Source organism: Ascidia mentula, chromosome 6 (genome assembly GCF_947561715.1).
Source record: "Ascidia mentula chromosome 6, kaAscMent1.1, whole genome shotgun sequence".
NCBI classification, from domain to species: domain Eukaryota; kingdom Metazoa; phylum Chordata; class Ascidiacea; order Phlebobranchia; family Ascidiidae; genus Ascidia; species Ascidia mentula.
Window position 1 is genome coordinate 4397768 of NC_138571.1, and position 16853 is coordinate 4414620.

The 16853-nt window shown below is 39.4% G+C and overlaps 2 protein-coding genes across 2 annotated transcripts; one reads left to right on the forward strand and one right to left on the reverse strand.

Moving 5' to 3' along the window:
* The first annotated feature begins 12692 nt into the window (after window positions 1-12692).
* On the forward strand, window positions 12693-14014 carry LOC145905755 (uncharacterized). The gene is made up of 2 exons (XM_082993036.1): window positions 12693-13764; window positions 13850-14014. The coding sequence occupies exons 1-2, from the start codon at window positions 12874-12876 to the stop codon at window positions 13949-13951; spliced, it is 993 nt and encodes a 330-aa protein (XP_082849162.1). The 5' UTR covers window positions 12693-12873; the 3' UTR covers window positions 13952-14014.
* A 1395-nt stretch (window positions 14015-15409) lies between these two features.
* On the reverse strand, window positions 15410-16006 carry LOC145906937 (uncharacterized). Its single transcript, XM_082994391.1, has 2 exons — window positions 15878-16006; window positions 15410-15832 (listed from the first exon to the last, which is right to left on the reverse strand). Exons 1-2 carry the CDS (start codon window positions 16004-16006, stop codon window positions 15410-15412), a joined length of 552 nt encoding a protein of 183 aa, XP_082850517.1.
* Between the last annotated feature and the right edge of the window lie 847 nt (window positions 16007-16853).

Sequence of the window (16853 nt, forward strand, 5' to 3'; positions counted from 1 at the left end):
CCCCGGAATTGTTACCTTGCAGTGAAGTGTTGCGGGGTCCTCAGGGTGTTCGACTTTCGCTAAAAGGAAAATTCTCAGCCAAATTAGAACATGAAGGTATTTCGTCGGTACAAGATATTTATGTTGTCAAAGGATTACGGCAATCACTACTTGGTTGGCCGGCTATAGAGTCTCTGAATATTCTCAAGTCTCTTTGTGCAGTAAAATCTGAAAGTAAGTTTACCGATTTATACCCCAAGATTTTTTCGGGACTTGGACAATTGACACCCACTTATGATATAAAACTCATACATTCAACAAAACCATTTTGTCTCACTTCACCTCGCAGAGTGCCACTTCCTTTACATGATAAAGTTATAACCGAACTAAAAAGAATGGAAGAAATTGGAGTTATTTCTCGTGTACTTAAACCAACTGATTGGTGCGCCGGCATGGTTGTGGTCCCAAAGAAAAACAAAACCGTTAGAATATGTGTGGACTATACTCACTTAAATAAACATGTTTGTCGTGAACGACTGATGCTGCCTACTGTTGATGCAACACTTGCTCGCCTATCCGGTTCTAAATATTTTTCTAAATTGGATGCTAATTCGGGATTTTGGCAAATTGTACTCTCAAAAAAATCTCGATTGCTCACCACTTTCATAACACCAGTGGGGAGGTTCTGTTTTAATAGATTACCTTTCGGTATAACATCTGCTCCAGAACATTTCCAAAGACAAATGTCACAAATATTGGACTCACTTCAGGGAGTTTTGTGCCACATGGACGACATTCTCGTGTTTGGAGACACTCAGACACATCACGACGAGCGTTTGATGGAAGTCTTGTCGCGCCTACAGCAGGCTGGAGTAACGTTAAATGCAGATAAGTGTGTCTTTTCTGCGAAACGAATCGGTTTCTTAGGTCATATCATTGATGAAAATGGTATTTATCCAGATCCTTCAAAAATAGAAGCAGTAGTGTCCATGAAACCTCCTAACGATATAACGGGATTGCGCAGGTTTTTGGGTTTAGCAAATCAACTCGCAAAATTTGTTCCCCGTTTGGCAGACATATCTAAACCGTTGTGTGGACTGTTACAGAAGGATGAACCATGGCAGTGGCTTCGTCCACATGAAGAATCTTTTAAGGCAATCAAAGATCTTCTCACGAGCGCTGACATTCTTCAACATTATGATCCTCAGGCTGAAACTGTAGTTTCTGCTGATTCATCATCGTATGGACTCGGGGCTGTTTTATTACAGCGAAGAAACGGTAACTTCCGTCCAGTAGCCTACGCATCACGAGCACTAACGAAAACAGAACAGAGGTACGCTCAAATTGAGAAAGAAGCTTTGGCAGTAGCTTGGTCGTGTGAAAAGTTTCGTGAATATTTGATTGGGCTAAAGTTTATTATGGAGACTGATCATAAGCCCCTTATTAGCATCTTAGGAAAAAAGAATATTGATGAGCTGTCCCCTCGATTGCAAAGGTTAAGAATGCGTTTGTTGTGGTATCACTTTGATATAGTTCATGTACCTGGTAAATCTTTGCATGCTGCTGATGCACTCTCTAGATCGCCTTCTCTAAACTCGCTCTCTGCAATTGAAATTACTTTGCAACATGAGATAGAAGAAAACGTTGTTGCGGTAATTGCTAACATTCCCGCATCTCAAACACGGTTACAGCAAATCCGTGACGCGACGAAGTGTGACGTATTAAGTCAAAAAGTTATTCAACTTACTAAAGACGGTTGGCCTAAACGAGTGTATATCGATTCGCTGCAGCCATATTTCCAAGTGCGCCACGATATAACTGTTATTGACGGATTGCTTCTCAAAGGCTCCAGACTTATCATTCCTGAAGTTCTGCGAAATGAAATTTTGCGCAGTATCCATGTTGGACATCAGGGGATGGAAAAGTGTAGACGGAGAGCCCAAGATTCTGTCTGGTGGCCAGGTATTACCAACGACATTAATCAATTTGTTTCCAGCTGCATTAAGTGTCAGCGGAATAGAAATATGCCAGCAGAACCAATGATTCCTTCTCTTCTCCCCAGTAGACCATGGGAACGAGTAGGAACAGATTTGCTGTATTTCCAAGGTAAAATGTATCTATTGGTCGTAGATTACTTCTCGAGGTTCATTGAGATGTCCCTACTCGCTCATGGTACGAGCTCATCGGACATTATCAGTCACTTGAAGTCTATTTTTTCCCGTCATGGGATTCCAGACATAGTGATGTCGGATAACGGCCCACAATACAATTCCTATCTTTTTCAGTGTTTCGCCAACGAATATGGCTTCATTCACCAGACTAGCAGCCCACGGTATCCACAAAGCAATGGAGAAGCGGAAAGGGCTGTAAAGACGGCAAAAAGTCTTCTGAGCAAAGCCGAAGACCCTTATTTGGCGTTACTTTCTTACCGTGCTACAAAGCTGGCTTCCGGATACAGCCCAGCGGAGTTGTTGATGGGAAGACGGTTGAAGACGACAATTCCGTGTTGGACGTCGTCTCTTGTCCCTAACTGGTCTTATTTATCGAGTTTCAGAGCTAAAGATCTCGAAATCAAGAAAAATCAAAAGCAAAATTACGACAAGCGACATCGGGTACGGTCTCTTCCTGAACTTTCCCCGGAAACGTACGCTTGGATCGGTGGAGAGGAAGGCATTGTACGTTCTCAAACTTCACTTCCACGCTCTTACATCGTCGATACCCCAAACCGGTCATTGCGACGTAACCGTCGACACATACGGCCGATTCCAGAACAATGTGAACTACGTACGCGTTCCGGTCGGTTGGTAAAACCACCCGTTCGTCTGGACTTGTAATTCCGGTAATTCCGATTCCGAATTCGCATTTTGAGGAAAGGGGGATGTAGTGTGTTTCGCCTGAATGATTGCACAACGTGGTGGTGTCACGTGACCACCTCATATATAAGTGTTCCTCTGTGCCGTCAAGGGCATTCTATTGCAACCTATGTTACTGTGCACTGCTGTTTCGTTCCGTTTATGTTGTGTAACAAACTACAACAATACAGACATTACATCACCAACGACGTCTGTCATAGTTCAGAATTTTCTTCTTTTGACAACATTGTAGATGTTTTTTCTCAAACCGTGCCAACTTTCTGTTTGATTAATAATATAAAGTATATGTTTATAATATGATTGCTTTCTCTTTTTATCTTTACGACGTTAATTGTCAAGTTACATGCAATAATTTTTGTAAAAAATGCATATTTTTGTGGTTTGTTTTGTCAAACCATAACAAAACATTATTATGGTCAACGTTTACAGATAACGTTTTGAAATATCATGTTTTGTTAGCATTGTCTGTTATTGGCATCTATGAACTTAGAGCACCACATACTTATAACTTTGTCATTAATCATACGGGAGGGATTTTTACTGTCACTCATCTGTCTGTGCAGCTGCATTAAAAGTCGGAATTATCAGTGATAAGAATAAAGAAATCACAACTTTCCAAACAAAAATAACTTCAGGAATTTGGCTATCAACTTTTCACATGTAACTTAATTTGAATAAGTACGCATTAACCAGGAGTCATTTGTTTTAGACGGAAATGTTGATACTTTATTCCAGAAATATAATAAAGAAAGCATGATCAAAATCTTTACATTTCTCAGCGAATGTTTCTTAAGTTCTCGATTTGAAAATGCAGAAAAATAAATTTAACGAACAAAAGTGATTGGTTGGTATTTCCCCATTTTATATTTTCAAAAATTTTAAATGACATAAACGAATGTGATTTGGGACGTCGATATGAGAATAATGCAACGTGTGTTGATGGAATCATGGAATATTTCTGTGTTTGTTCCGACGGGAATATAGGAAATTCTGCCAAATTTATCGAAATTTTATCGCCTTTTCCGCCTTTGTGTGCAAAACACAATCGTGTTAAAACTATGGCCTATTACTTCTTTTGGCATAAAAAATACAAACGTTGCTCGTTTTAGGGCACAAAGAAATAATCTTTTTAGTTCCTTATTTATCAGCATTGAATACTCTCAAACAAAAACAGTTAAAAATGTTCATGCTGTGATTCAGAAAAACTATATTGCTGGTCAGAAAAACTTCCAGAAAGTATCGTTGCAACAGATTCACTTTGTGAGGACTCATATTGGATGGGAAATGCACAAACGCTTACTAAAGACATTTTGGAAAAGATGTATTGTCCTCACTATGATGTGATTGGTGTTGTTGGATGTGCAACGACCCTGACAACAGAAGACAATATCTTTCGTCGACAAATCACGCGTCACGAAAATGCACAATCCGAATCACGACAGTGCAACTGCATAGTTGTATGTAGTCATCATTTACAAAAAATACGAAATAAATTATATTTTGGAATATTTTGAAATATGAGTGTTAGCCTAATTGTTTTGCGTATGTCCTGCCATAAAAATGTTTTTGCGGGAATGTTTGGTTAACGTGACGATTTACTTCGCGTCTATGCGCTTACTGCTTGCTGAAAGCTTGTCTGAAATTCAGCTGAGCGAATTGGTTTTTCTTCGACTACCATAATTCAAGAATATGAAACGTATTCAATCCAATGTGTTCAAACACACTTTGTGTTGTATTCTTGTATTCGATAGAAGCATCAAGCAATAGCACATACAAATTAAGACTGCCCCTTGGGTAATGCAACCGTGGTTATATAGGGAATGCGGCTAATCACATTCCTGTACAATTAACGTTGGAATGTTTACAAGGTGCTAAATCATACGATACAGGGTACCAAAAATGTCACATTTCAATGATCACAACACCTCCCCAACAAGATTATAATAATGTAACACTTAAATTACATTTGAAATAATTGTAACGGTTTGCGCGTGCGATTTGAAGGTCGAAGGTTCAAAGGTCCACACTCCGGTAATACCGGAAGAGTAGCTCTCTCTGGAACTACTACCTCGGGCTCATCGTGAATTACATCATCGGGCTCATAATGATCTGAAACATGATCATCAACCGGTGTGTCAGTAATGTTACTCGGTGGAGACGACACCTGGTACTCATCTGGTTCACCGCCAGGCTCCTCGTCTTCTGTGGAAGTGTATCGTGGACGGAGTTGTTCCACATGTCTCCGCCACACTGCACCATTTGGATACACGCGAACATCAACACTGCGTGATCCGTGACGTTTAACGACAGTTGCAGGCACCCATCGTGCTTGACGTCGATCTTTTGTACCGAAATGCAAAGTATAGCATGGATATCCGACTTGGTACGAGATTTTCTTGCGATATTTTCGAGCTTCTTTGGACTTCGAAGCAAGTCTCGTTTGCAGACCTTGCGCCACGTGTACAGGCGATGGCAAGAGTATGTCCAACTTTGTGCGGATTTGACGACCGTTTAACAATTCACTTGGTGAATAGCTGTTCGTCGTAGGAGTTCTTCTGTACTGCATTGGGAACTCTTGTAAAGCATGTTTTGGTGGTTTTGAAGACTTCTTCAATGACTGTTTAAAAGTTTGAAAAAGTCTTTCGGCCGCACCATTCGTTGCAGGATGATAAGGGGCACCACTTAGGTGCACGATTCCTCTGGAGTTGCAGAATTCCTGGAATTCTTCTGAACGAAATGTTGGTGCATTATCCGTCACTATGGTGTGAGGATATCCAAAATGCGCAAAATCCATTTCCAACAAGTCGATAGTGGCTTTTGCAGTAATTGACTGAGTGGGGTGAATCACAGGATACTTCGAATGGCTGTCAATCAAGACCAACCAATTATGACCCATAAAGTTGATTGCGTGGTCCACATGAATTCCGCTCCACGGCTTCTCTGGGAGTGCCCAGGGATGAAGAGCGCACCTCTGGCCAACATTCTGATGTGTTGCACATGACTTACATTTTCGACATAAATCAACAATGTCGCTGTGAATGTTCGGCGGTATACCGCGGTTCGTGCCAGCTGCTTCATTTTCTGCATACCGAAGTGTCCTTGGTGAAGTAACCTTAGGTCGCAGTACCTCAGGAATGACAACGCGAGAACCGTACAGCAAACACCCGTGACAAGAACTGAATGATTGCGAAAACTTCTGAAATGGTTTAAGAGCCAAGTCTGTAATACTTCTGGGCCAACCATCCTTAGTGTATCGCATGATCGTCGATAACACACGATCTTTTGCAGACTCTCTTTTTAGAGCCCATGAATCCGCTGGTTTCACTTAAAGACTAATTGACCGAATCTTGCAAACTGTATCCACGTCATTACACCTCTCTACCTCGTCAAAAGCATTGTCCGGCGCAGCTGGTAATCGACTCAAAACATCGGCGTTTTGGTGTTTCGTTGTTTTGCGATACTCAATTGTGAACGCAAATTGGTTAAGGAAATAAAGCCAATCGATTTGCTGCCAAGCTTTATTCGGACCAAAAAGACTCAGCAATGGTTTGTGGTCCGTCACCAGTTTGCAATAGGACGTTCGCTTCCGTCTGGGTACCGGTGAAATAGAATAGCTCCAATTCCGACATTTGAAGCGTCACAAGATAGACCAACAGGAAGTTTGGGGGTGAAGTGAGCTAAAACAAAACTGTACTGCACAGAGAAACGATCGTAGTGAAGAGACGTCTTTTAAAGGAGGCATCTTTATCACATCGTTCACCTTTTTCCCTTTCTCCACCCCATTTCGGGAAAGGGTGTGACCCAAGTATTCCACTTTTTCTCCGACAAACTGGCATTTTTCTAATCGATACCGCAGACCCTTCTCGCTCAGACGCTGGAGCAAACGTCGAAGATTTCGCAGATGCTCTTCGGATGTGAACCCACTGACCGAAATGTCATCCAGATACACGGCAACTCCGGATAGGTCACTTGTAAGATCATCCATAACGTTCTGGAAATATCCAGGTGCCGAAGAAATTCCAAAAGGCAAGACATTCTGCAGCAGAACTCCTCGGTGCGTGCTGAGAGCCAGTCTTTTACAGCTTTCAGGAGTCAGTCGGATCTGGTTGTAGGCGTCTGCCAGATCAATTTTTGTGAAACAGTGTCCACCTCCCAATCTCCTCATCAGCTGCTCGGGGAGCACCTTGTTCACGAATCCGGGCTGCAAACCGAAAACTGTTTCCTTGGCAACACGAGCAGCATCTTCGGTCTCCGTGGCAATCTGAATAGCCAGTGATAACGACAATTCATCGCTCTTCACCTTGAATACAGCTTTCAGAACAGCTTCATTGCCAACAGAGCATATGAAACGAGTCCTTAATGCTTCGTCCAATGGGTCGGAAATGGAAGGAAAGTCACAGGTACTGGCATCATCACGAATGCGTGCTGCAAGTTCCTGGATCGATTCCCCTGGCTTTCGCTTCATTTCGCTCCACCACGAAACGCTTGGGGTCATACTGTTCATCCATGAAAGCTTTAATATCTTCAATCTTCAAATCATTTACTTGTGGGTGTGGGGTACTCTGCGATGCCAGGTTGGTCAGAAGCTTGTACACTGTACCAGTTTGATTCGTCAGAAAAACTTGTGCTCTTCTTGCCTCCGGAACTGCGTGAGCCTTGAGAAAAGTGCAAAACCTGGATAGAAAATCCTGCCACAATTCCGTTGTGGAATCGAAAGCGCTGAAATTAGGCGTGGCCTGGGGTGCGCTGATATGTGTGGCAGAAATACCTTCACCTTTGCGTAGAAACATCATCATAGCTTCCATCTGCTCTTGATGTCTCCGTTCCTGCTCTTGATGGCGTCGTTCTTGTGCTTCTTGCGCTGCATGCTGAGCTTCCATCTGCTTCTGCATCAATTCGAAAAATTTCTCCATCGTTGAGAATATTCTTCGACTGTGTAAACTCGTTCAGTACAAAATCCCATCCTCGTCGCCAATGTTGTATTCTTGTATTCGATAGAAGCATCAAGCAATAGCACTTACAAATTAAGACTGGCCCTTGGGTAATGCAACCGTGGTTATATAGGGAACGCGGTTAATCACATTCCTGAACAATTAACGTTCGAATGTTTACAGGGTGCGAAATCATACGATACAGGGTACCAAAAATGTCACACTTCAATGATCACAGCACTTTGTATTAGCTATGAACTGCATAAAGCTTTGTGATAGATGTAACACTTAAATGGTTTTTCCACCAGCGTGAGTTGGAAAGTTTCCTGTTCAATCACATGAAGTCGTCAAAGCTTTATCACAAATCTTGCATTTAAATGGTTTCTTCCCAATTTGAATTCGTCGGTGGATTTTTAAATTTCGGCGAGTTTTGAAATTGTTTTCCAAAATTCGCGTTTGAAAGGTTTTCCTCTTGGCGTGAATTCGAACGTGTCTCTTTCGAGAGTTTAATCTATTGAAAGCATTATCACAAATATCGCATCTGAATGGTTTCTCTCTAGTATGAGTTTGAACGTGTTTGCTGAGATGGCTTTTCCTGGTGTATGCTTTAGAACATAATGTGCACTTGTAGGGATTCATTCTTCAAACTTCGCCAACGTAATTTTTCTGATAATTTGTATCCTATGGTTCGTCACTGATTAAGAAATCTTGCATTTAAAAAATATTTTAATCTGTTAATTTCACCATTTATTTTTGTCTCTGTTTGTTGCAGTGTCGTATGTGGCAAATATTTGTTGAGGTAATTCTTTCTTGCCTTGAACAAAGGTATTTTACCTCCAAACATTGAATTTCTGCATATTCTTCTACATGCTTATTACCCATCACACTTTTACGCTTACTGGTCGTTCGTTCACACATTTCCCTTCGCGATTTTCACATAGTTTCGTGTCTTGTTGGTCACAAACACTGCAGCTTTGCTGGACAGGAAAATATTAACTCTTCACACTCAGTTATCACCACCTTATGCATACAGTTGTTGTTTTGTATTTCGTGGTAACAAATCAAGGCGACGTTTTTTCGCCAACAAAATTGATGTATATTTGTTACTCTTTTAGCACAACAGCTTTAGTTTATGTACATTTTATGGACGCTTGTTCACATTTTTCTATTTTTGACGTTTTTTTTCCAAATGTCTTCCATGTTAACATTTTTGTTGTGACAGTAGCAAATTGTGTGTACGAACACAACTTTAAGACTCATTGAAAAAACACTGATTAACTTACAGAATATTTATTACGCTTCCGGGTACATTTCAATCAGTCACTTAAATGCTTATTGTTATAAAGATTTTTTTATGTTAATGTACAATTTGCAATTACAACATTATTACAAAATTTAACGCTTCGCCATAAATTTACCTAGTTTATTTGCTAAACCAGACAACCTTTTCGTTGGCAAAGGAAAATATTTGTTTGGAATGACTGCACCTTTCCAGATCTGTAGTTAAACATTTGCTTCTGTTTTACATCAGATCATTTCTTAATTTCAGAATAAACAAAGAATGTGAGGAAAACAAACCTAATTTATGCGTGAATCAGACCCAACTTATTCAATGATCAAAAGTACTCCTGCATGTCTGTGCTATATGTAATTAAAAGCTGGTTGTGTTGTTTTACTGCATTTTATCACCCAGAGATTTGTTTCATACTTTTTATTTACTCCTTTTTGCTGGCTTTTGGACATACATGATAGTTAATAAAAACCACAATTCCAGAAAACGGTAATTGAATTGTTTTGTATGTGTGCCGGAGGTAAGAAGTTAATTGTGAAACACAAAAACATAGCAACAACACACACTTCATAAAAATAGTCTTTATATCATAGCATCAGCATTCTTTTGCAGTTTATTGTCTTCAGGTGATTCATTCCAAATGTTCAAGTCGCAGCCCATTTTTGCTTATATTTAACTCAAATTCGTGACCAAAATCTAACCAAACTTGACTTTGCCGCCACATTTTTCGATCAGCTGATAGGCAAAAAAGCTAGTTTGCTCAAGTAGCTTCCGAACCCACCCCTATAGACTGCCGAAACCACTTCCAAACTAGCTTGGGCTGTGATGCGTAACGCTTTTTCCGATAATGACTGGAACCAGGTAAGAAGCGTGCCACGAACCCTCTTTAGACGTCCATGTAAACAGGGCAACTGTCGCGAGCGTAGCGTGCACGCGCACAGGTAAAGAGTAACTTTGGGCTGGCGTGCTGGCTAACTGGCGCGGTGGCAGAAAGAAAAAACGGCGTCCTCAGTCGCCTTATTTTCGCTACTAATCATCACACTTGGTGCTTTGTTTTGTATACCATTAAAAAACTTGAGAATACTTACATGTCGGTCGTGGTGTATTGTGTTATTCATGAGAATGAAGCAGATGTCAAAAAATACCTATAAATATTGCATTAATCAACAACATTACCAAGAACAACTTTGATTATCTTTGTCTAGTTGTACTTTCTGTGAACAAAAGCAAACAATAAAACGAGGCAATAAAACAAACCAAGAATCTGCAGCGCAAAGCGTGAGTGTGGACCCGGGTAAACATCACAAGACTGCAACCGATCACGAAACTATGTGAAAGTTGTGCACGGAACTGAGTGAACGAAATGAGGCGAGCAACAGATTGCGTTACGAGCACACAAGAGGTTTGAGAGTTTATTTATGCGGTTTTACACCAGTGTATGAGAAAGCACAACACGACAGTATCATCTGTCCGACATCAATATGCGGAACACCTTATTATTTTGGTTTTGATGATAGCTATAGTTGATCGTTACAGGATCAGCTATAGGTTCGATGTATATATACAGAATTTTTGTTAGTTCGTTGTTCTAGGCTAGTAGCACAGGTTGCGCATGGAGCTGTGTGAAAGAAGGCAGAGGAGTAACATTTTGTGTGACAAAGTTGTGTTTACTAACTTTACATCTTTTTGTTATTTGTAATGCAAGGTGATGATTGCTTTGTAGCGTTTTTTAAATGCATTACTTCCGAGATTTTAACAGTTAGTGGTATTGCATTCCAAATTTTGGGTTCATGATACAGCAGCGCATCTTGGATCAATGATCGTTTATTGAAATCCATATTAAAGAAAATTGGCAGTTGATCGAAGTAATGTTTGTGCATCAAATGAGCCGTTATTTTAGTTTAGCAATTCCAAGTACTCAGAATTTTAGGGTTTGTGGAATAGGAGTGTCTTGTTGATGGTGATACATGCGAAAAACACATATCCTAATTGAACGCTGGTTAACAATATCTGATTCGTTACGTTTCAAAGAACGATAATTTTGCATTTGGAAACACTGTTATGGTAAAATCGATTGGTGGGAAAGGCGGTAGTTTTCAAAAACAGTGTTTTGAAAAATAGCCGTTAATCGGTGTGCGGTTGTGATTTGAAGGCTATACTTGTAAGTTAGTAAGTTCATGGATGTTGGCTTATAGATGAATTAAAGTTCATATCAACGATTTTTGGACAGCTATGCTTTTATGGTATTTTTTGTAAATATGACAGTTTCTTGACTCAGTCCATTGGGTTACATTTTGCAATGAATATATAAATTAAAATAGTGATTTCTCTTTGGAATTGTGAAGATTTTCCTTCATTTTTAGTAAATGTAAGGTTATTTGATGGTAACAAATACTGTGAAAGGTCTATGAGGGGTGATAATGGTAAAAATGATAATGACCTAATGGAAAATTTGCCTCGCTCTATGATGTACAGAGCTTAGTTTAATTGTTTCTATGGTTATGATATTGGATTTGGTAAGTTGATCAAATATGAAGTATTTTGCTGGTTTGGGTATTACTAAATGATTATGCCATCACAAATCCATTGCATAAACTCCTAGTTAAAACATTAACATTTATAAAGAGATGCAAAAAAGCTGTATCAGCTGTTATCAGATGGAACAAAAAACACAATGGAATGCAGGGCATGTCTAAAATCAACCTAAATTAAGACTATTCATAGGGGGAGTCAATTGGTTTGACATTTATAATGGGCTGAGCAAAATATAATTTGGTCAAAAATATTGTCATCACATTTTTCCACTTATGTCTATGAATGTAATCACCAGATAGTTGTTTTGTTAAAGGGTGCTGTGGCAATTGGATTGTAAATGAAGAAACATTTACCTACACTGGGTTTTATTATTTTCTTGTTGCAGATGCAAGTCAGATATTCATAAGGGGAGTTAATTGGTTTGACATTTATAATGGGCTGAGCAAAATATAATTTGGTCAAAAATATTGTCATCACATTTTTCCACTTATGTCTATGAATGTAATCACCAGATAGTTGTTTTGTTAAAGGGTGCTGTGGCAATTGGATTGTAAATGAAGAAACATTTACCTACACTGGGTTTTATTATTTTCTTGTTGCAGATGCAAGTCAGATATTCATAAGGGGAGTTAATTGGTTTGACATTTATAATGGGCTGAGCAAAATATAATTTGGTCAAAAATATTGTCATCACATTTTTCCACTTATGTCTATGAATGTAATCACCAGATAGTTGTTTTGTTAAAGGGTGCTGTGGCAATTGAATTGTAAATGAGGAAACATTTACCTACACTGGGTTTTATTATTTTCTTGTTGCAGATGCAAGTCAGATATGCATGACTGCGCATTGACAAAAAAAGAATTTAATGCATATTAACAAGAATTTAATGCATATTAACACAAACATTATAATAACAATATATACTACTTCGATTATAGTGTCATTGCTTTGAATTTCATTGTGTTTTCAGTGTTTCAGAAAAGCTTTTTTTTTTTTAAATTTGGCCCTCAAGGGACAAGTGTGACAAATATGTCACGTTTCAAAATGCCCCCAATTAAATAATTGTTATTCAGCAGATTTTTTAGTCCTTCATTGAATAATTTGCTATGGAATTTTTTTTACAATTCTGTCCAAAGAGGGTTAAGAACAAAGACAGTAAAATGTATCAGAAACCTGCTAAGTTAAATTTGGAAACATCGGATTAATATTGATGCTCAGTGAAGAACACATCTAGGCCTACACTGAAACGTAAAGAAAAGCAACATGAAAGCACGAAAACGCAAAAACGTGGAACAGAAAACTTTCAAGTGCTCAGTTTGTTTGAAATCATTTACTGGAAATAGCAGCTTGAAGGCACACATTCGGACTCATACTGGAGAAAAACCTTTCAAGTGCATAATTTGTTTGAAAGCATTCAACGTAAAGAGCAACTTAAAAATACATATTCGGACTCATACTGGAGAGAAATCTTTTAAGTGCTCATTTTGTTGCAAAGAATTTAGTCAGAAAGGCAATCTGAACAAACACATTCAAACTCATACTGGAAATAAACCTTTTAAGTGCACGGTCTGTTCGAAAAATTTCAATCGCAAAGATCATTTAAGCACCCACGTTCTAACTCATACTGGTGTGAAAAATTACAGATGTGACATTTGCGAAAAGAGCTTTTTAACTGCGTCAAAAGTCAAAATTCACAAAAGAACTCATACTGCAGAGAAACCGTTTAAATGTAATATATGTGAAAAAGATTTTCGGCGACCATACCATCTCTCCGAACATATACGAACTCACACCGGAGAAAAACCTTACAAGTGCAGCAAATGTAACAAAGAATTCAGCCTGAAAGTCAGTCTACTCGTGCATACAAGAATCCACACTGGAGAAAAACCTTATAAATGTGATATTTGCGAAAAATCCTTCAGAGACGTTAGGCACGCAAGAATGCACAAACGAATTCACACTGGAGAAAAACCATACAAGTGTAGCATATGTAATAAAGCTTTCAGTAGATCAAGCCATCGAACGACACACGAACGAATTCATGCTGGAGACAAACCGTTCAAGTGTCACATCTGTGATAAAGCTTTCATACAGAAATCCAGACGAGACCAACATTTCAGAATCCACACTGGAGAGAAACCTTACCGGTGTGACATATGTGAAAAAACGTTCACCTCTTCAAGCGCTAGAACTGTTCACATTCGAACACATACTGGAAAAGAAAACAAATAAGTTTGACGAATGTGGTAAGGCTTTTAGCGATTCAAGCGGAATACGTGTTCACCTTCGAACTCTTACTGGAGAGAAACCATACGATTGTACTGTGTGTTCCATTCTTTAGTCTTGTTGAACACCAGAAAACACACTTTCTTACCCACACTATATGTAAGAAAATACGATTAAGTTTACTACACACTAAAATATATTTTCTCTGATTGAAACGAAAGTATATTTTTGAACACTTAACTAGGAAGGTAAATTAACTGCTTAAATGCAGATTTTTTTTATAATCCGTGAATAAAACTTGTGTTGTTGTTGTGTTTGGGAGTTTATTTGAGTTTTTGCTTGTTGTGTAAATGATTAACCAAGTGAAACACTTTGGTTACCACGTGGAAAATATAAAACAAGATTTTCAAGCATATATTGTGGACTAATTATCTTTTTATGAAGGAACGAACACGACCACGTTATCTATAATAACCGACCCTCCAACTCCAGCTCACAATATTCCGTCAATCCGCCCAATTGACCACAATAAAGAGACTTTTCTGTTTGTGAATTAGCGGGTTTTGTCAAACGTCAGCAATATTCTGAATGGAAAAATTTGGGAGACAGGCTTTATTTAAACTAAAGGACCTACATGGTAATGGAAAAATCCTGTTTTCAAAACCCTCTGCTATAATGCTAGCGACTGTTATTTAGCCTCCTGGAAGATCTTATTACCAACAGGGGGTATCGGACTTGCACAAAAATGCAAACGAGTGGGCAGTTAAAACGATTAATTTTTCTGCAAAATCCTGTTCCATTTTTTGTTGCTTTTTTTACCAAAATATTGACTAACCAGGGGAGTAAACCATTTTTCCAGAGACTAATTTTGATCAAAATTTGTTGATCTAGGATGGACCTTTCAAAAAATTACGAATGTTCGGCCACTTAAAATGGCCGATCATTCGTAATTTTTCCTAACACTCAGTATGTGTAATAATCTTTTTAACTTTCAAAAAGATTTTAAAAGGATTTTTTGAATTTATAACTGATATGGGCGCTTTAAGCAACTATCCCGCAAAAAAGTTTGACTTGAATGCGTAGACATGAGGCGGACCTAACATAAAATCACAAATTAAGGTATACTTCTGTGCTTCAATTTTGAGCTACAACTCCTTGAACATTTTAGTGCATTTTCAACCAACTTTTTTACAGCACCCAGCACCAAATGCTGACTGAGAAGGGCAAAAAATGCACTAAAACTGCAGCAAACACGCTGAAAATCCCCCTGGCAACAAGCACATTCCTTCCTGCTCATTCAACCATAAATTTAATCCCAATGAATCACCGGTTGCCCTGTGACGTAACTGAGTTTCGTTGTGACAGAGGAAACGATTAAAAAGTTAATGCGGCCAGTAGTTGATTCACTCCACCTTCGGTTATATTCGGAGTAAAAGCAAGGACGTGAGAATAAAACACTTCATACTTCGTCGAACTAGTATGAAAGTACTGAAAGTTTCATCGCAATATTTCGCTGACCAGCATTTCCAAATTCTGCGGCTTCAGACACCTTGGAATCTGAATCGAAGAAATGTCAGGCAATACAGAAGTCCAAGCGATGTCCTCGGTGACCTCCGCATCCCCAGCCAAAGTGTTTCCTCCATAACTCTTGCAGCATCAAGCGAGCCTTTAATACCACTGGAGCCACAAAACCCAACGGGTCGAATAGCGAACTCACGACCGACAAAATCCCTCGGCGGGTGATTGGCCTTTCTTTCACCTTAACATCAAATCGAAATGTATCCGATTGATAATTCCAACTTATTCCAAGCACACGCTCCACATGTTGCTCTTCACTATACAACGAATACGATTGCAATGTACCTTCACATCTTTGCATCGAATCCAGAACACCTTCCTTGTTGCACAACCACTTTCTCAGGTTGAATTCTCCACGTTGCAACAATGCACACAACTCCGTCACCAACTTCTTTGCTTCCAAAATGGTTGCAACCGTCTACACGCAGTGATCTTCGTAAAAGTTGCGTTTAACATTTGAAACGGTCTCGGCATCGCATTCTTCGCTATTGTCGTTAGTGGTTCGGCGCAAATAATATCTTGCACAACACAGCGATGGCATCGCGCCGAATAAGTGCAGCAACATTTGGTGATGAACTAGCTTCTTTGTCATGTCTTTTTCAGGCCACCACACGAATCGTAGGCAATTCGATAGACTCGTAATCATGCAATGGCATGATAAACAGGATCACAACCCTGCCCAGGTCTTCACTTTGCGATCGTAGCATGACCATTAGGACCTGCGCATTACTGCGTTGTCTGGTTATAGTGGTAGAGATCCTCTAAATGCATGTGAAGTTTGCGTGGCAAGTTGTGCGTTTGCGCACCATCGTATACCTTGGCCACAATATACCCCGTCAAACCACTGAGCTCCTGTAGCTCAGTTGGCAGAGCGTTGGGCCTGCGTAGCCCAGGCGGTGGTGAGTTCAAACCTCCTAGGGAGCTTGATTTTTCAAATCCCGCTCCGCGACTTATCGGAAAAAAGTTGCTGCTTCAACTAGGTTGCCATTTTTGGGATGCTATATTTATATATAACACTGATCTCCCTTTGCATAAATTGTTGTTTAAAAGCTTTAAAGAGCATGTGACACGGGAAAATAAAACCTGTCAATAATTAAATATAAGAGATGGTCATAACTTTAAAACATTTTTGGCGAAAAAAGTAGCTTGATACGACGACTTGTTTCTGAGATACAGCTGATCAAATTCGCACTTTTGCTGCTGCGAACCAAATCATGCGAAAGCGAGATTATTGTTACGTGACGTCATAGAAGGTGCTTTGGTCGTGCGAATGCTGGCAGCAAGCCTTATGCGCAGGAATGAAAAACATTGTAAAACTGGTTTAGTATAGTATTGCATTAAACAGGGGACAACAAGTGAACAAGTGCAACAAACGGTTTTTGATGTTAATTTGAGCTACAGACAGATGGCCGCTGTTTCGACCCATAATGCCTTATTTA